Here is a 13110-nt window from a genome sequence, read left to right as displayed (position 1 = left end):
GGAAGACTGTGCAGAGAGGCCAGGAGGACGGCTCTGTGGGATGACTGTGCAGAGAACCCCAGAGGACAGCTGTGCGGACAGAGGGGCCCAGAGGCAGACACTGGCTTGCTGCCTACAGACTCGCTCTGAGTGAATGGGATTTTAGTGACTGACCTACCACCTGGAAATAAAGTTGGGTATAACCCTTTCACCCCAAGAACGTTTTGCTGTCATTTTCTTTGTTCACGCTGAATCCATAGCGAACTTGCCCAGGGCTGAAACCCATTGGCAAGACACTTGCTTACTGTGTGCCTGGTATCTGAAGAACCTTACACCTGTGTGGGTAAAATTGCAGTGTTTCCAGAATCTCTTGCCAGGTCTTAATGTATCTCCACATCAACAGGTGTTTCCAGAAGCACTGGAGAGAAGTAGGTCATCTCCATATCAGTAGGTGATTACAAGGGTGGGGCGGCGAGGGTATATCTTCACGAGACAGGTTCCTTGGGGTCCCTTTTTGCAGATGGGTCTCCCGAGACAAGGGCGAGCAGAAGTGGATGACTGCTTGTGCAATAAACGGGTTTCTCCCACTTTATGTCTCCCTTTGACTGATTTCCGTTTCAAAGGTAATTTGCACTGGGCTGGGAACATATTTCCACCCCCCTCGCAGTTACAATGTGTAATTAAGTCTCACAGCATCCCTGTGGGAGATATGAAATAGACATAATCTTCATCACACAGATGAATAAGGAAATATGATTACAATAAACAGGGCCAAAATGTGTGCAGACATTAAATCAGGTGTTAAAGTGGTGGGATTGTAGGTGGGTTTTTTCTCTTTTAGAGAGTTCTTTAATATTATAGTTAGGCTGAGCGTGAGTTGTGTGTGCGCGCGCGCACACATCTGTATGTGACCAAATAACTGAACAGCTTCAGTGGGCAAACACAGTCGCAGAAATTGTAGCGCAGGGTCTGGGAAAATTGGAGGAATGCAAAGGTACACACAGACTGAGATCCGAACTCCACCAGAGGGCAGTCAGCGAAAGCAGGGAGCGCCCGCCGGCCCAGCAAGCGACTGAACCCACCCACGAAATGATTCCTAACCCGGAGGCCCCGAGGCCTGCCGCAAAGACCCAGCGCAGGTAGGCGCAGCACATCTTCGGAAAGGTCGGGGCCGCGGGCCGGCACCGATTGGCTGCCGCCGAGATGGGGCGGGGCCTGAGGCTCGCTCCGCCTCCCAGGGGCGGTGCCTGCGCCGGAGTCTCAGGGAGTGGGGAGGAGTGGGCCTGCGCTTCTTGTCTGGGTGCGTCAGTTTGCGGCGACGTCTGCCTCAGAGGCGGAGCCGGAAGCGCTACGGGTGGACCCTCGAGCTCCCGTGGTTGCGAAGCGGCACCAGTTTTCCTCCCGCCCGGTTTTGCCTCTCCCCTCCCCGCTCACCCGAGGCCGAAGCCCCTAGCCTGGGCGGGACGGCGCGCCCGAGGTCCCGGACCCGGAAGCAGCGCTGCCTCCCGCCTCCGCCATGGAGCCCACGGCGCCGTCCCTCACTGAGGAGGACCTGACTGAAGTGAAGAAGGACGTGAGTAGCCCCACCTCGCCCGGGCGCCGAGGGAGGGGGGAGCCCGGCGTCCGAATGGGAGTTGGAAGGGGAGCCTGCGTGTTGGGGAAGCTGCACCGCAGGACCGCGTCGAGCACTGCGTCCCGGGGACCTTTGTGGAAGTGATCCCCTGTGACCTGTTCATCCACGGTTTAAATCGCTAAAAGCAGGGCTTGGGTTTCCGAAACTTGTCCAGCGGAGCGTTTCATGGCAGTCAGCCTGCCCACTCCTGTCCCAAGCCCTCGTGATTTTACCCTGGCTGCGCTTTGGAGCTGCGCGTTTAGGGATCGACGGCTCAGGTTCATCCTAGAGTCTGACTCCTTGAGCCTCCGGCAGAATATGGAGCAAATGCTGGACCAGATGAAGGATCCAAGCCGTGGAGCAAATATGTGAAACTTTTACGAAGTGGGTGGGAGGAAGCTCAACAGCTGAAAGCACAACCTGGAATTCCCCTACCAAGCGAACGCCCACATATTTAAATGGAGGGAGGGGGTGTAGCCGAAATTAATTTACAGGTAAACGTTGAAAATACTCAGTAACTAAATTACGCTCTTTTGCTTGAATGTTGCAGAACTACCCAAATCTTAGTGTTTAATTGTAAAGGATTTTGCTGAGGAATGACGTCTTTTTCCTTCACTTTTAATTATTTGCCATGTGCGATCTATGTGAGTAGCACAAAAATACTTTATAATGTCAAATTAAAATCAGAAACTCAATATAAAGTGTGTTCTGGCTTCACACTGCAGTACTTACACAAAATCATCTTTGTGAAGTGGATTGGACAGGACAGCAGCTTTTTAAATATTTACTTCAAATCCCTTCCTTTTCCTCCCCTGTAAGGTTGATTATGCTGTACTCATAATTACGACTGGTATGGCTCATTAGCAGAAGGAAACTGGATATACCTGGGACTTGTGCCTTACTTTTCTCATTCAGCAGATATTAATGGAGCACTTAACATATGGAAAGTACTGTTTTGGGGTGTGGAAACATACAAAAAGTGAACCAGGCCCCTGCTTTACATTCCAGTTGATGGAAACCTCAGACGTTGATAACTGCTATAGAATAAATAAGTAATGAGTATTGTCTCACTCGAAATTTGTACCAGTAAAAACATGAACTTTAAGAACCAGATGCCCTGTCACACAATGTACAATGTTTCCATTTAATCTTTACAAGCTCTAAGGAAGATAGTTGTCATTCCATTTTATAACTGATAAAACAGGCAGTGAGTGAGAGGTTATGGAAGGAGGTTATAAAGCCTGTATACACAAAGAGTGACTTCTAGGCCTTTATTTTTTTCTATCAGTTCAGTGATATGATCCATCTGCATGATACTAATTTACAGCTGCATCAGACATTTATTACCTTAGGGAATCATGGATGGGTTTCAGGAGGTCTGTGAAAAAAAATATGTGCACATTTTTTTCTTAGAAAATTTTTTCATGATATTTCCAAAATGGTTTATGATCTTATATGTTTTTAAAGTTATCATCAATGTATTTGGTCTTCTCTCTCAACTCTAGGTGCTTATTTCCAAATATCTACCAGAAATCCACTTTTATGCCCTGCAGATTCCTCACCTTATCTAAAATTGAACCTTTTTATCATCCCTTCCCCAAAGCTGCTTGCTGACCCTGTTGGTGTTCTCCTCTTGATGAATAGTGTACTATCACCCATCCTTTTGGAAACTTCCACTTCTGTGCTTCTCCCCCTCTGCCCCATCTAGTTGTTTACTTCATCTTTTTGGTTGAATTTAGTTCAGTTTCATAAATGTGGATTACATGCTGCTGTGAGGCTGATATTGTCATTGATTCTAATAGTTTAAAAATTAAAAACTAAGACATAATCCTAGTTTGAAAAGAACTTGATTTCCTGGGAGGAGGGAGACTGACATAAAATGATAATTTCAAATTACAAAATAAGTGCAGTGAATTTGACATTCATCCAGAACACTATGTACTTGGCATTCTGCTAAGTACAGGGCATATACAGAGTTTATGAACATACTAAGAGCAGAACATACTTGGGTTTTGCCTGCTTCAAACATGTAGGTCATTAGCGTTGAAAACAAATAAATGTATAATTACAAATTACAGTAAGTACTATGAAGGAGGCAAATGGGTGTAACAGGGGTAATCTACTCCAGATAGGATGGCCAGGGAAGGTTACATTTAAACTAGTTCCTGAAGAATATGGCAGAACTGGGGGAAGAGCACTCTAGGCAGAATAGAATTTGCAAAAGACCTAAAAGAGGCAAGACCTTGTTGACTAGGAGAAATTGGAAGAAGGCAGAGAGGGTGCCCTGAGGTGAAGTCAGGAATGTGGGTTAGACCCAGATCATGAAGGGTCTTAGAGATGGTAGTGAAGTGTTTAGATTTTTTCCCCCAAGTGTAGAAGGGACCTATTGAAGAATTATATTTTTCAAAGATCCCTCTGCCTGTTTCATGGATTGAGGAGAGTAAGAAGAAAGAAACCAGTGAGGAGACTCTTGGGATTTATACAGTTGAGAGATGATGGTGATTTGAATCAGAGTGAGGGCAGTGGAAATGGATGGAACAGGAGAATTCCAGATGTCTCTTTGAAATAGAAATGATAGGACTTAATGATGGATTGAATGTAGGAGTTGAGGAAGAAAGTGGAATCAGATTAGTAAGTGGAAATGTCAGATCAGCAATTAGATCTACAAGTCTGAAGATCAGAAGAGAGATATGAGCTAAAAATATAGGATTCAGTGAGTTCATTTAGGAAGTTGAGAATTAGAAGGGAAAAGGGAGATCATAAAAGAATTTTTAAAAGTAAGAGGTTATAGCCACAGAGATGGGAAGAAAGCCAGGAGAGGTGATATTCATGTAAGACAAAAAAAGAGCATTTCAAGGAAGGAGTGGTCAGCCGTGTCCATGCTACTGAGAAGGAAGATGAAGACTGAAAAGTATCAGATTTGGCAATAAGGAGGTCATTGTTGACTTTGAGAAGAGTAGTGAGACAGAATGGAAATGTCTGAGAGTGAATTGGGAAATGAGAAGAGGAGTCCTGGTATACAGAAAAGTGAAATACACAGGGTGCTGCAAGGACAGAGAGAGAGGTGCCTGACTCATTCTTGAGAGTTTAGATAAAGCTTCCTGAAGGAGATGACCACTGTCCTGAATCTTAAAGGATAAATAGGGACAAGGTATGAGAAGAGAAAACAAGACAAAGGTAACAACATAAAGAAATGTAGGGTGATAAGCAGCAGTTTTAGGTAGAACATAAAGTATCAGGGCAGATAGAGGAACTGATAGATTAATTTGAAGTAGGTAGGATCCATACTATGAAGCAGCCTGTCTTCCGTTATTGTCAAACAGCTGTTTTGAGCATTCTTTGTATCATAGACTGTCAAGCCTTCATATGTGCTGTCCCATTTAGTCCTCCTAGAGGTCCTTCTAAGTATCATTATTTTATCAGTAAGGAACGTGAAACTTACGTTAAGTAATCTCCTTGACTTGCAGTGTTTGAGGAGCTTTATCCTTTAAGTCAAGGGTGGAACACAGTGTTTTAAACTTAAAAATAATTAACTGGCAACATTGCAGTATTATTAGAATTCATATAACACTCCATATTTTCATTTGCTCTTGAAAAATGGGAAGATCTGATGTGTGAAGGAGAAATTTGAGGGGGGAGAGAGGTAGCAAGTAGAGCTAGCTGTCTGTTAATAGTGCATGCAACATATCATAGGACCTGAACGAGTGCAATGCTAATAATAGAGATGGAGTGGAGGGACAGATTAGATAAATACATGGGGTAAATTGGCAGGACTTGGTAGGTGGGTGATAAGATATGGCAAGTCAAGGATGAGTTGTAGGTCTATAGCATGCTTGGATGGATGGTGGTACTCCCAAATGAGAATATCAGGAAAAGATAGGGGAAGATAACAAATTTGTTTTGGGACATGTTGAACTTCAAGTGACTTTGGGATGCCTAGGTGGAGAAAATCCTGATCACATATGCAAATTTTGGAATCATCAGCATAGAAGCAGTAGAAATGACAACAGATGATGTTTTTCAAGGAGTTCAGCTTTGAAATCTAGTCTTCTCCTTCTCCATTCCCACAGCTTAAATTCATGTGCTCAACATATCAAGTAAAATATTGCAGCTATCTTCTAATTGGTCTCCTTTGGTCCCAATTTTGCTCCCCTCAGTTCTCTGCAAAACTTTCCTTATTGCTTCTTATTTATAAACGTTTAGTGACTCTTTTGGCTACAGAGAAATGTATCTTCCTCAACATGATACAAAAATTCTTCCATGACTCAACCCGTTTTCCTTCCCAGCTTTATTCCTGACCACTCTCTCAAATGCACCCTACGTTTCAACTACCCCAGGCTTCTTAGTATTTTCCTGCCGTGAATGTTCCTGTTCAAGTGTAGCCTCTGTAAATTTCCCAGGTCCTGGAGGTAGAGTTGCTTACTCTGTGCTTCCCCAGCATTTAACCTGTAGTCTTTTTCTGGGTCATATCCCATTGTTTTATAATTAGTGATTTGTGTGTGATACGTACTCTGTTACTCTGCATGCAGGATTCAAGTACTGTTTATTTTGACATGCTCATCCCTTGGCATTGTAGATATTTAGATCTATGAAATGTTTGTTGTGTAAATAAATAAAGGAATGTGGGAGTTCAGTGGGCTGAGAACTATAGGAACCCTTCACTTAGCCTGCTTGCCTGACACTATATACTAGGGTACTGCTAAGATCTGCTGCCTTTAGCTCATCATGATAAGTGTGAGTCAAATTAGTCATCATCACTGACACTAATCTCTTACTATATACCAAACACTTTTCTAAATATTTTACATCTATTAATCTATTCTCATAACACTCGAATGAGGAAATTGAGACTCAGAGGAGTTAAGTTCGTTACCCAAGACCACATATCTAGTTAATGGAGGATCTATAACACAGTCACTGGCATAAAATTAGTAAGGCCCTTTATTGGGACCCACATCAATTTTCTGCTAATTAAGCCCCCTTAGTTACCTCTCAGATGTAGGTCTGTTTTCTATGATTTTCTTTCTTCATTTCTTTAATTTCTTCCAACATTCACTATTCCTTTAGGGTTTCTTTACCACCACACCTTTTTACCTCCCTTCTAACAGCAACTCACTGAGTTAGAGTCTAGCCTTTCCAGCTGACTCCACCAATAACCACATTAATGGGCCCTTTCAATCGAGGGTTGTTTTTTTTTTCCCTACATCATTTTATTCTAGGAAGATGAAAAATTAACAAACATGAGAAAGTTATAAACTGTGGGACTTCTGACTAAGTTATCTGATCCTGGATTCCTTCTTAAGTGGTAACTAAAGTGTATGGAAGCCTCTGCTTTCTTTTTGCTCAGCAGACCTCTGAATACCTCCCAGGCCCTCTAGATTCCACTGGCCCCTTCTCACAATAGCCTTGTCTTGGTTTATAAGTGTGTGGATAAAATGAAGGTTCCTGTAGCCAGGATTTTCACCTGGCCCTGGTTGGCTCACTCACTACACATGTGTGGGCAATGCGTCGTTATTGACTCTATAAAGAGCCACTCCCAGTGCTCTGGGCGACACGGTGGCAGAGCTTCAGGGCTGCAGGAGAGCAGAGCAGAGGCTGGAGTGGTGGCAGCACCAAGGACTGCTGTGTGAGCAGAGAGGGCCAGAGATGGCTGTGCGGGCACAGAGGCCCGGAGGCAGAGACCAGCTTGCAGCATGCAGACTCTCTCTGAGTGACGGGACTTTAGTGATTGACCTGCCACTGTGGAAATAAAGTTGGGTATAACCCTTTCACCCCAATAACTTTCTACTGTAATTTCTTTGGTCACATTGAATCCATAGTGAACTTGCCCAGGACTGAAACCCATTGGCAAGACAAAGTGTGAAGACAAGATATCCAAGCAGGAGAGAGGCTGTGAGGAATGTCTAGTCTGGGACCTAATTTTGTATACTTGGACCTTCACCTTAATAGCATGAATGTTAGTAGACCTGAGTCTCCTAGCTTCAGTATGTTTTCTTCCACCAGATAAGGTTCCTAACTAATAATCACCTATATGATCTCCTTATGTTAAAAAATAAATAATATTGAAGCATATTTTATGTCTTTTAGGCTTTAGAAAATTTGCGTGTATACCTGTGTGAAAAAATCATAGCTGAGAGACATTTTGATCATCTACGTGCAAAAAAAATACTCAGTAGAGAAGACACGGAAGAAATTTCTTGCCGAACATCAAGTAGAAAAAGGGCTGGAAAATTGTTAGACTACTTACAAGAAAACCCCAAAGGACTAGATACCCTGGTTGAATCTATTCGGCGAGAAAAAACACAGAACTTCCTGATTCAGAAGATCACAGATGAAGTACTGAAACTTAGAAATATAAAACTAGAGCATCTGAAAGGTAGGGTATTTTAAGTATCCAAGAGTTCATTTAAATCTTAACAATGCTTTTAAAAGTAAATACTAAACAAAGAAAAAAAGAAATCATTTCGCATTTACTCAAAAAGTTTTTCCTTTAGAATTACATTTGATTTACCTTTTTTTACCTTATATCATTACAGTACTGGAAAAGTGGAATGTCACTCAGTATTCTGTATTTATATTCATTTAACAATACCATTTATAGAAAACAACTGTAATGAAATCCCTATATGCACTGGGTTGTTTCTAAAGTCAGCAGAATGTAAGATTAGTCTATTCAAAAGTAATCCCTGAAAACGCACATCACACATAAAGAACTGTATATAGGCAAAGTATTTTGGTAAGTCCAGCTCTGATAGTTTTTCTCCTACCAGTAGGTCACAAGATGAAGTAGTTGGTTTTATGTTTATAAGAATCATGTTGTATAAATTATATTTAACTTTAAACGCAAGATTCATACTCAGTCTGGCAAGAGTTCCCATAAGAGGCATGGGAACTGATATTAAGAGAATAGCAAATTCACCTGTCCCACTTCACCCTCCCCCCCAGGAGCACACACTCACTAATTAGAATGCTGTGTTGAATCACCTGCACAATTTAAATCCCTTTGTCTCCCCAGATTCCCATCTCTCTCTCTAAAGCACTTAAAATAAATGTGCATGTGATGTAGCTCTATTCCAACTGTTCTAAGTGCTGGGGATACAGCAATGAGTAATTTAAGGCTCTGTCCTTAAGGAACTCACAGTCTGTAAGTCCATGCTGGAACACATTAGAAGTTTCCCCTCCTGAGCCACACATAAGAAAATAGTTTCTATAGCATGGGACAGAAATGGTGAAGGTATTGAAACACTGGTGTAAAGAATGACATATGAATATATTTTGTAAATTTGGCAGATTTTACATAAAATTTGTTAACTCAGCAGGTTGTATACCTGTAGACAGTTAGGTTGACTGCTAAGCCCACAGAAAGATAAATTGTGTTTGTGTTTATTCTTTCCACCCTGAGGACCTTCAGGATATGGCAAAATTCTTTGATAAGAACAGCCACTACCATCTAAGTAGACTGTTAGGTTGAGAACCAGAACATTATCTGGTTTAACATGAAGAGGAGACCCGGGTCTAGTTCTCACTTTCTCTTGAAGTAGCTCTGGAATGTTGGGCATGATTTCACTGTTCTAATATAATATAGATGCTATCCCAGATGACCTCTGAAACCCCTTGCACCTGTAACATCCTGTGATTCCAGAATCAGTAATTAGCATTAATTAACTCATAGTATTTTAGCACATGCCCTATTTAAAATGTGTTTTGATTGGGTAATATTTTTTGTGTTAGAATGTTAAAGAATATTAGTTGTGGAAGCTACTTCCTATTTTATGAAAAATTTTAGGGGCTACTTAATTTTTTCCAGGTCCTTCAGTGGTTAAGTATGTAAGTATACAAATTAAGCATGAATTACAGTATGCCATTTAGCTTCCTTGAGATTATTTCCTTATCTAAAAAATGTAAATAATAGTATTCTTCATCATTGTTGAGTAAAGCAAATGAAATATGAAATGGAGTATGACAGAATTTATAAAAAGTTACAAGATGGCATGGACTCAGTTCTTTTAAGTTTTTCATTTACACCTGAATTTTTTTATTGTAGGACTGAAATGTAGCAGCTGTGAACCTTTTCCAGGTGGAGCTACAACCAACCTTTGTAGATCAAATTCAGATGAGAGTAGTTTCTCTGAAAAACTGAGAGCATCCACTGTCATATACCATCCAGAAGGAGAATCCAGCACGGCTCCCTTTTTTTCTACTGGTTCTTCTCTGAATTTGCCTGTTCTAGAAGTAGGCAGAACTGAAAATCCCACCTTCTCTTCCACTACACTTCCCAGACCTGGGGACCCTGGGGCTCCTCCTTTGCCACCAGAGCTGCAGTTAGAAGAAGAAGGAATTTGTGGAAACTCTAGTGAGATGTTTCTTCCCTTAAGATCACGTGCCATTTCACAGCAATGACAATTTATAGCCTTTTAATCTTTTTTAATAACAAAAAATATTTGAAATATGAATCTTTTTATAAAATGCTATAATGATTTAACATTTGATATGCCTTTTAAAATGCAATATAAGCATACTTTGTAAATAGATGTTTTTAGAATTAAAGAAGCATACTTTTAGACAAAGTAAATCATATTGATATACTTTTCAGTATTTTCTTTTCATTTTTGAGGTATTTAGTGTTTTCACAATTTTTGTTTTCAGACTGATAGGGAACATTTCTGTGTTTGAGAATAGAGTTATAGGCTGGGAATGATGTTTCTTTTCAGTGCATTTTTGCTGGAAATTTTCAGTCTTAATTGTCCTTTCCACGACTCAGCAGTACAATTTCAGGATTAACCTGTTTTCTGTCTGGTAATAAAGTCAGCCACTGATGAGAAAACTACCAATGCACCAAAAAGAATCTTTCCCACCTAGTTGGGCTCACAGACACTTACAAAATCCCCTTCAGGTGCATAGGGACATCTTAATGGAGTTTGAGCCATCTAAGATGTCAGTTTGTCAAAATACATTTCTTATTAACCTTACTAATTAATACAGCTGTCTTAAAATGTTCCCATTCTGTTCTATCAGTTTCATTCCTAAAAAAAAAATCCTGGCAGAAATCTGTTATTACATGAAATTTGATGAGATCTTAAGAAAATACATTCTCTACTTTATATTCTCTTTTAATGAGGACCACTGTCCTGGTTGAACTAACCAAAGTGTTTTTTTGTGAGTATATGTGACAGTTCTGTTTTCAGTACTGTTTGGAAAAAGCAGGCCATTAGCTAGATTTGTTTTTTTTTTGTTATATAACAAAGTTTGACTAATCTTATACATTTATAAACCTTATGCTCTCATTATTTTCATTTAAATTATAATTCTTCTGTCTCCTGATATCTATCTCATATATTTCCATTGAAAAAAGCAGAGTTGGAAATATGCTAACTAATTATAAAAGGTTTTAAATTGTAGTGCTGTTTTGGAATTTTCAAACTCTTTGATGGGAAATAAATATCTAAAACATTTTTTTTCTTATGTGCCAATTTTTGTAGAAAACATTACTTCAGATTATAAGGTTGAATTGCACTTCTAGATAGACTAATGATTTTATCAATCAGGAAGAATATTAGCATATGGCTTTAAAAAATTTTTAAAGATAGTTGATTTTTGTAGCATAACATTTTCTAAGCATTTTGGAGAAACATGTTTCACCTCCAGCATAAGAAAGTAGTGGCATTACATTTAAAGAAATCTATTTAAAAAGCAGAAACAGGTTTTTCATTTCATTAATTAAAATTTGATATGGGGTTACTTTTTTAAAAATATATAGGATTTACTGATAATCAAAGATCACAATTTAGATATGCTTATAGCACTTCTTTTTTATAGTTTGTAACACTGAACTTTCAGATTGTTGGCTAACTATATAGACAATAAAATTAAGGTTTTAATAAACTCAGGCTTTGTGGTTTTCTAAATCCTATAAATTTTTTTGCTTTAAACACTGAAAACCAGCCATTGCCAGAAAACAAATTAGAATGACAGACTGACACAATACAGAGCAATTGGTTGCCTGGTTGATTGATGCAGCAATGAGAAAGTTACTTTTAACAGATACCATATAATCAGTAGAAAAACAACAGCCTGAGCTCACTTTTTTATTACTTTTAAGAAAAAAAATAATTTTATTTCTTAGAGCAGTTTCAGATAAACAGAAAAGTTGAGCATAACAGAGTTTCCATATACCCCTTCTCCCCTGTTGCCCTTATTAGCATGTTGCATTAGTGTGGTATATTTTGTTAGAATTGATGAACCAGTCTTGAAATATTATTAACTGAAGTTAATAGTTTATATTAGGGTTCACTCTTATATATGTTTTGACATGCATAATGTCATGGATCCACCAGTATATAATACAGAATAGTTTTCCTGTCCTAAAAGTCCTTTGTGTTTCCACTTACTCATCCATCCCTCTTTCTTCCAGCTTCCAACCCTGGTGACCACTGATCTTTCTATTGTCTGTATAGTTTTGTCTTTTCCAGAAGGTCAAATAGTTGGAATCAAGGCAGTGTGTAGCCTTTTCAAACTGGTTTCTTTCACTTGGAATATGCATCTAAGGTTCCTCAGTGTCTTTTCATAGTGAGCTATTTTTTTTTCATGAGGTATTTACTCATCTTTGGTCAGCATGTTACTCTTACTACAAGGTCAAATACTGGAAAACTAGGGATAATGGCAGTTTTTTTGGTTCTGTTTGGGAGCTTTTTGGTTTGTGGTGATACACAGGTTTTTAAGTCCACTTTATCGATTTTTTTCTTCTGTGGTTAATGATTTTTGTCTCCTGTTAAATCTTTGCCTGTCCCAGTATCATGATGATATTCTGTTTTCTGGAAATTTAGTTTTAATTTCATAATTAGCTCTATAATTCATTACATGTTTGTGTAAGGTACAAAGTATAAGTCAAGCCTCATACCTACTGTGTCTTTTTACCTGAGCTGTGTAAAATGGAGCAGGAAGTTTCAGGCTCTGGCCCTTATCTTGTATCACTGGATAAGTATGTATACTGTTGATTTTGGAAAAAAATGGAAACCAAGAAGCAAATCAATCAGTGGATGTCAAATGTAGTCTTATGAGGACTTCCTGAAAGAAGAGCTGAAACAAACCCAGGATAAAGTAACCCACTCTACATCACACAGCTTTCTAGGATTAAAAGCCAGCGCTGTTAGACTGAAGATTAGTGTTCTTTTCACATCTTCATGCTTTCTTACTAGCATTTCCTAAATGTCAAAAAGGTAAGAGTGTAAATGATGTATTTTTTTCACTAATTCAATATTTATGAGTACCTGTTATTCTAGATGCTAGAAATACAGTGATAAAACAGACAAAAGTCTGTGTTCTCTTAGAACTCATATTCTACCTGGGGAAGATAGAAAATACACATGGAAACCTAGATAATTCTAGTTGCCATAGCTAGAAAATAAGGCATGTGTGAGCTAAAAGGTAACTTTGCAAAGAGTATTGATAGCAAGTCCTCTCAAAACAGGTGTCATTTGAGCTGAGACCTAAATCATAAGAAGGAAGGAGTCAGCTGTGTG

General features: G+C 39.5%; 1 protein-coding gene across 2 annotated transcripts; it reads left to right on the top strand.

Annotated features, from left to right (window-relative positions):
- Positions 1 to 1236: 1236 nt before the first annotated feature.
- Positions 1237 to 11043, top strand: BCL10 (BCL10 immune signaling adaptor). Of its 2 annotated transcripts, none has more exons than XM_073234220.1 (3): positions 1237 to 1552; positions 7679 to 7967; positions 9636 to 11043. In XM_073234220.1, exons 1-3 carry the CDS (start codon positions 1496 to 1498, stop codon positions 9989 to 9991), a joined length of 702 nt encoding a protein of 233 aa, XP_073090321.1. In that variant the 5' UTR covers positions 1237 to 1495; the 3' UTR covers positions 9992 to 11043. The 2 variants fall into 2 exon arrangements, with proteins under 2 accessions (XP_073090321.1, XP_073090322.1); XM_073234221.1 differs by lacking the exon at positions 1237 to 1552 and adding an exon at positions 1583 to 2085.
- Positions 11044 to 13110: the final 2067 nt, after the last annotated feature.

The sequence above is a fragment of the Manis javanica genome, chromosome 4, assembly GCF_040802235.1.
Source record: "Manis javanica isolate MJ-LG chromosome 4, MJ_LKY, whole genome shotgun sequence".
In the NCBI taxonomy this organism is placed as follows: Eukaryota; Metazoa; Chordata; class Mammalia; order Pholidota; family Manidae; genus Manis; species Manis javanica.
This window is presented reverse-complemented; position numbering and strand designations above follow the sequence as displayed.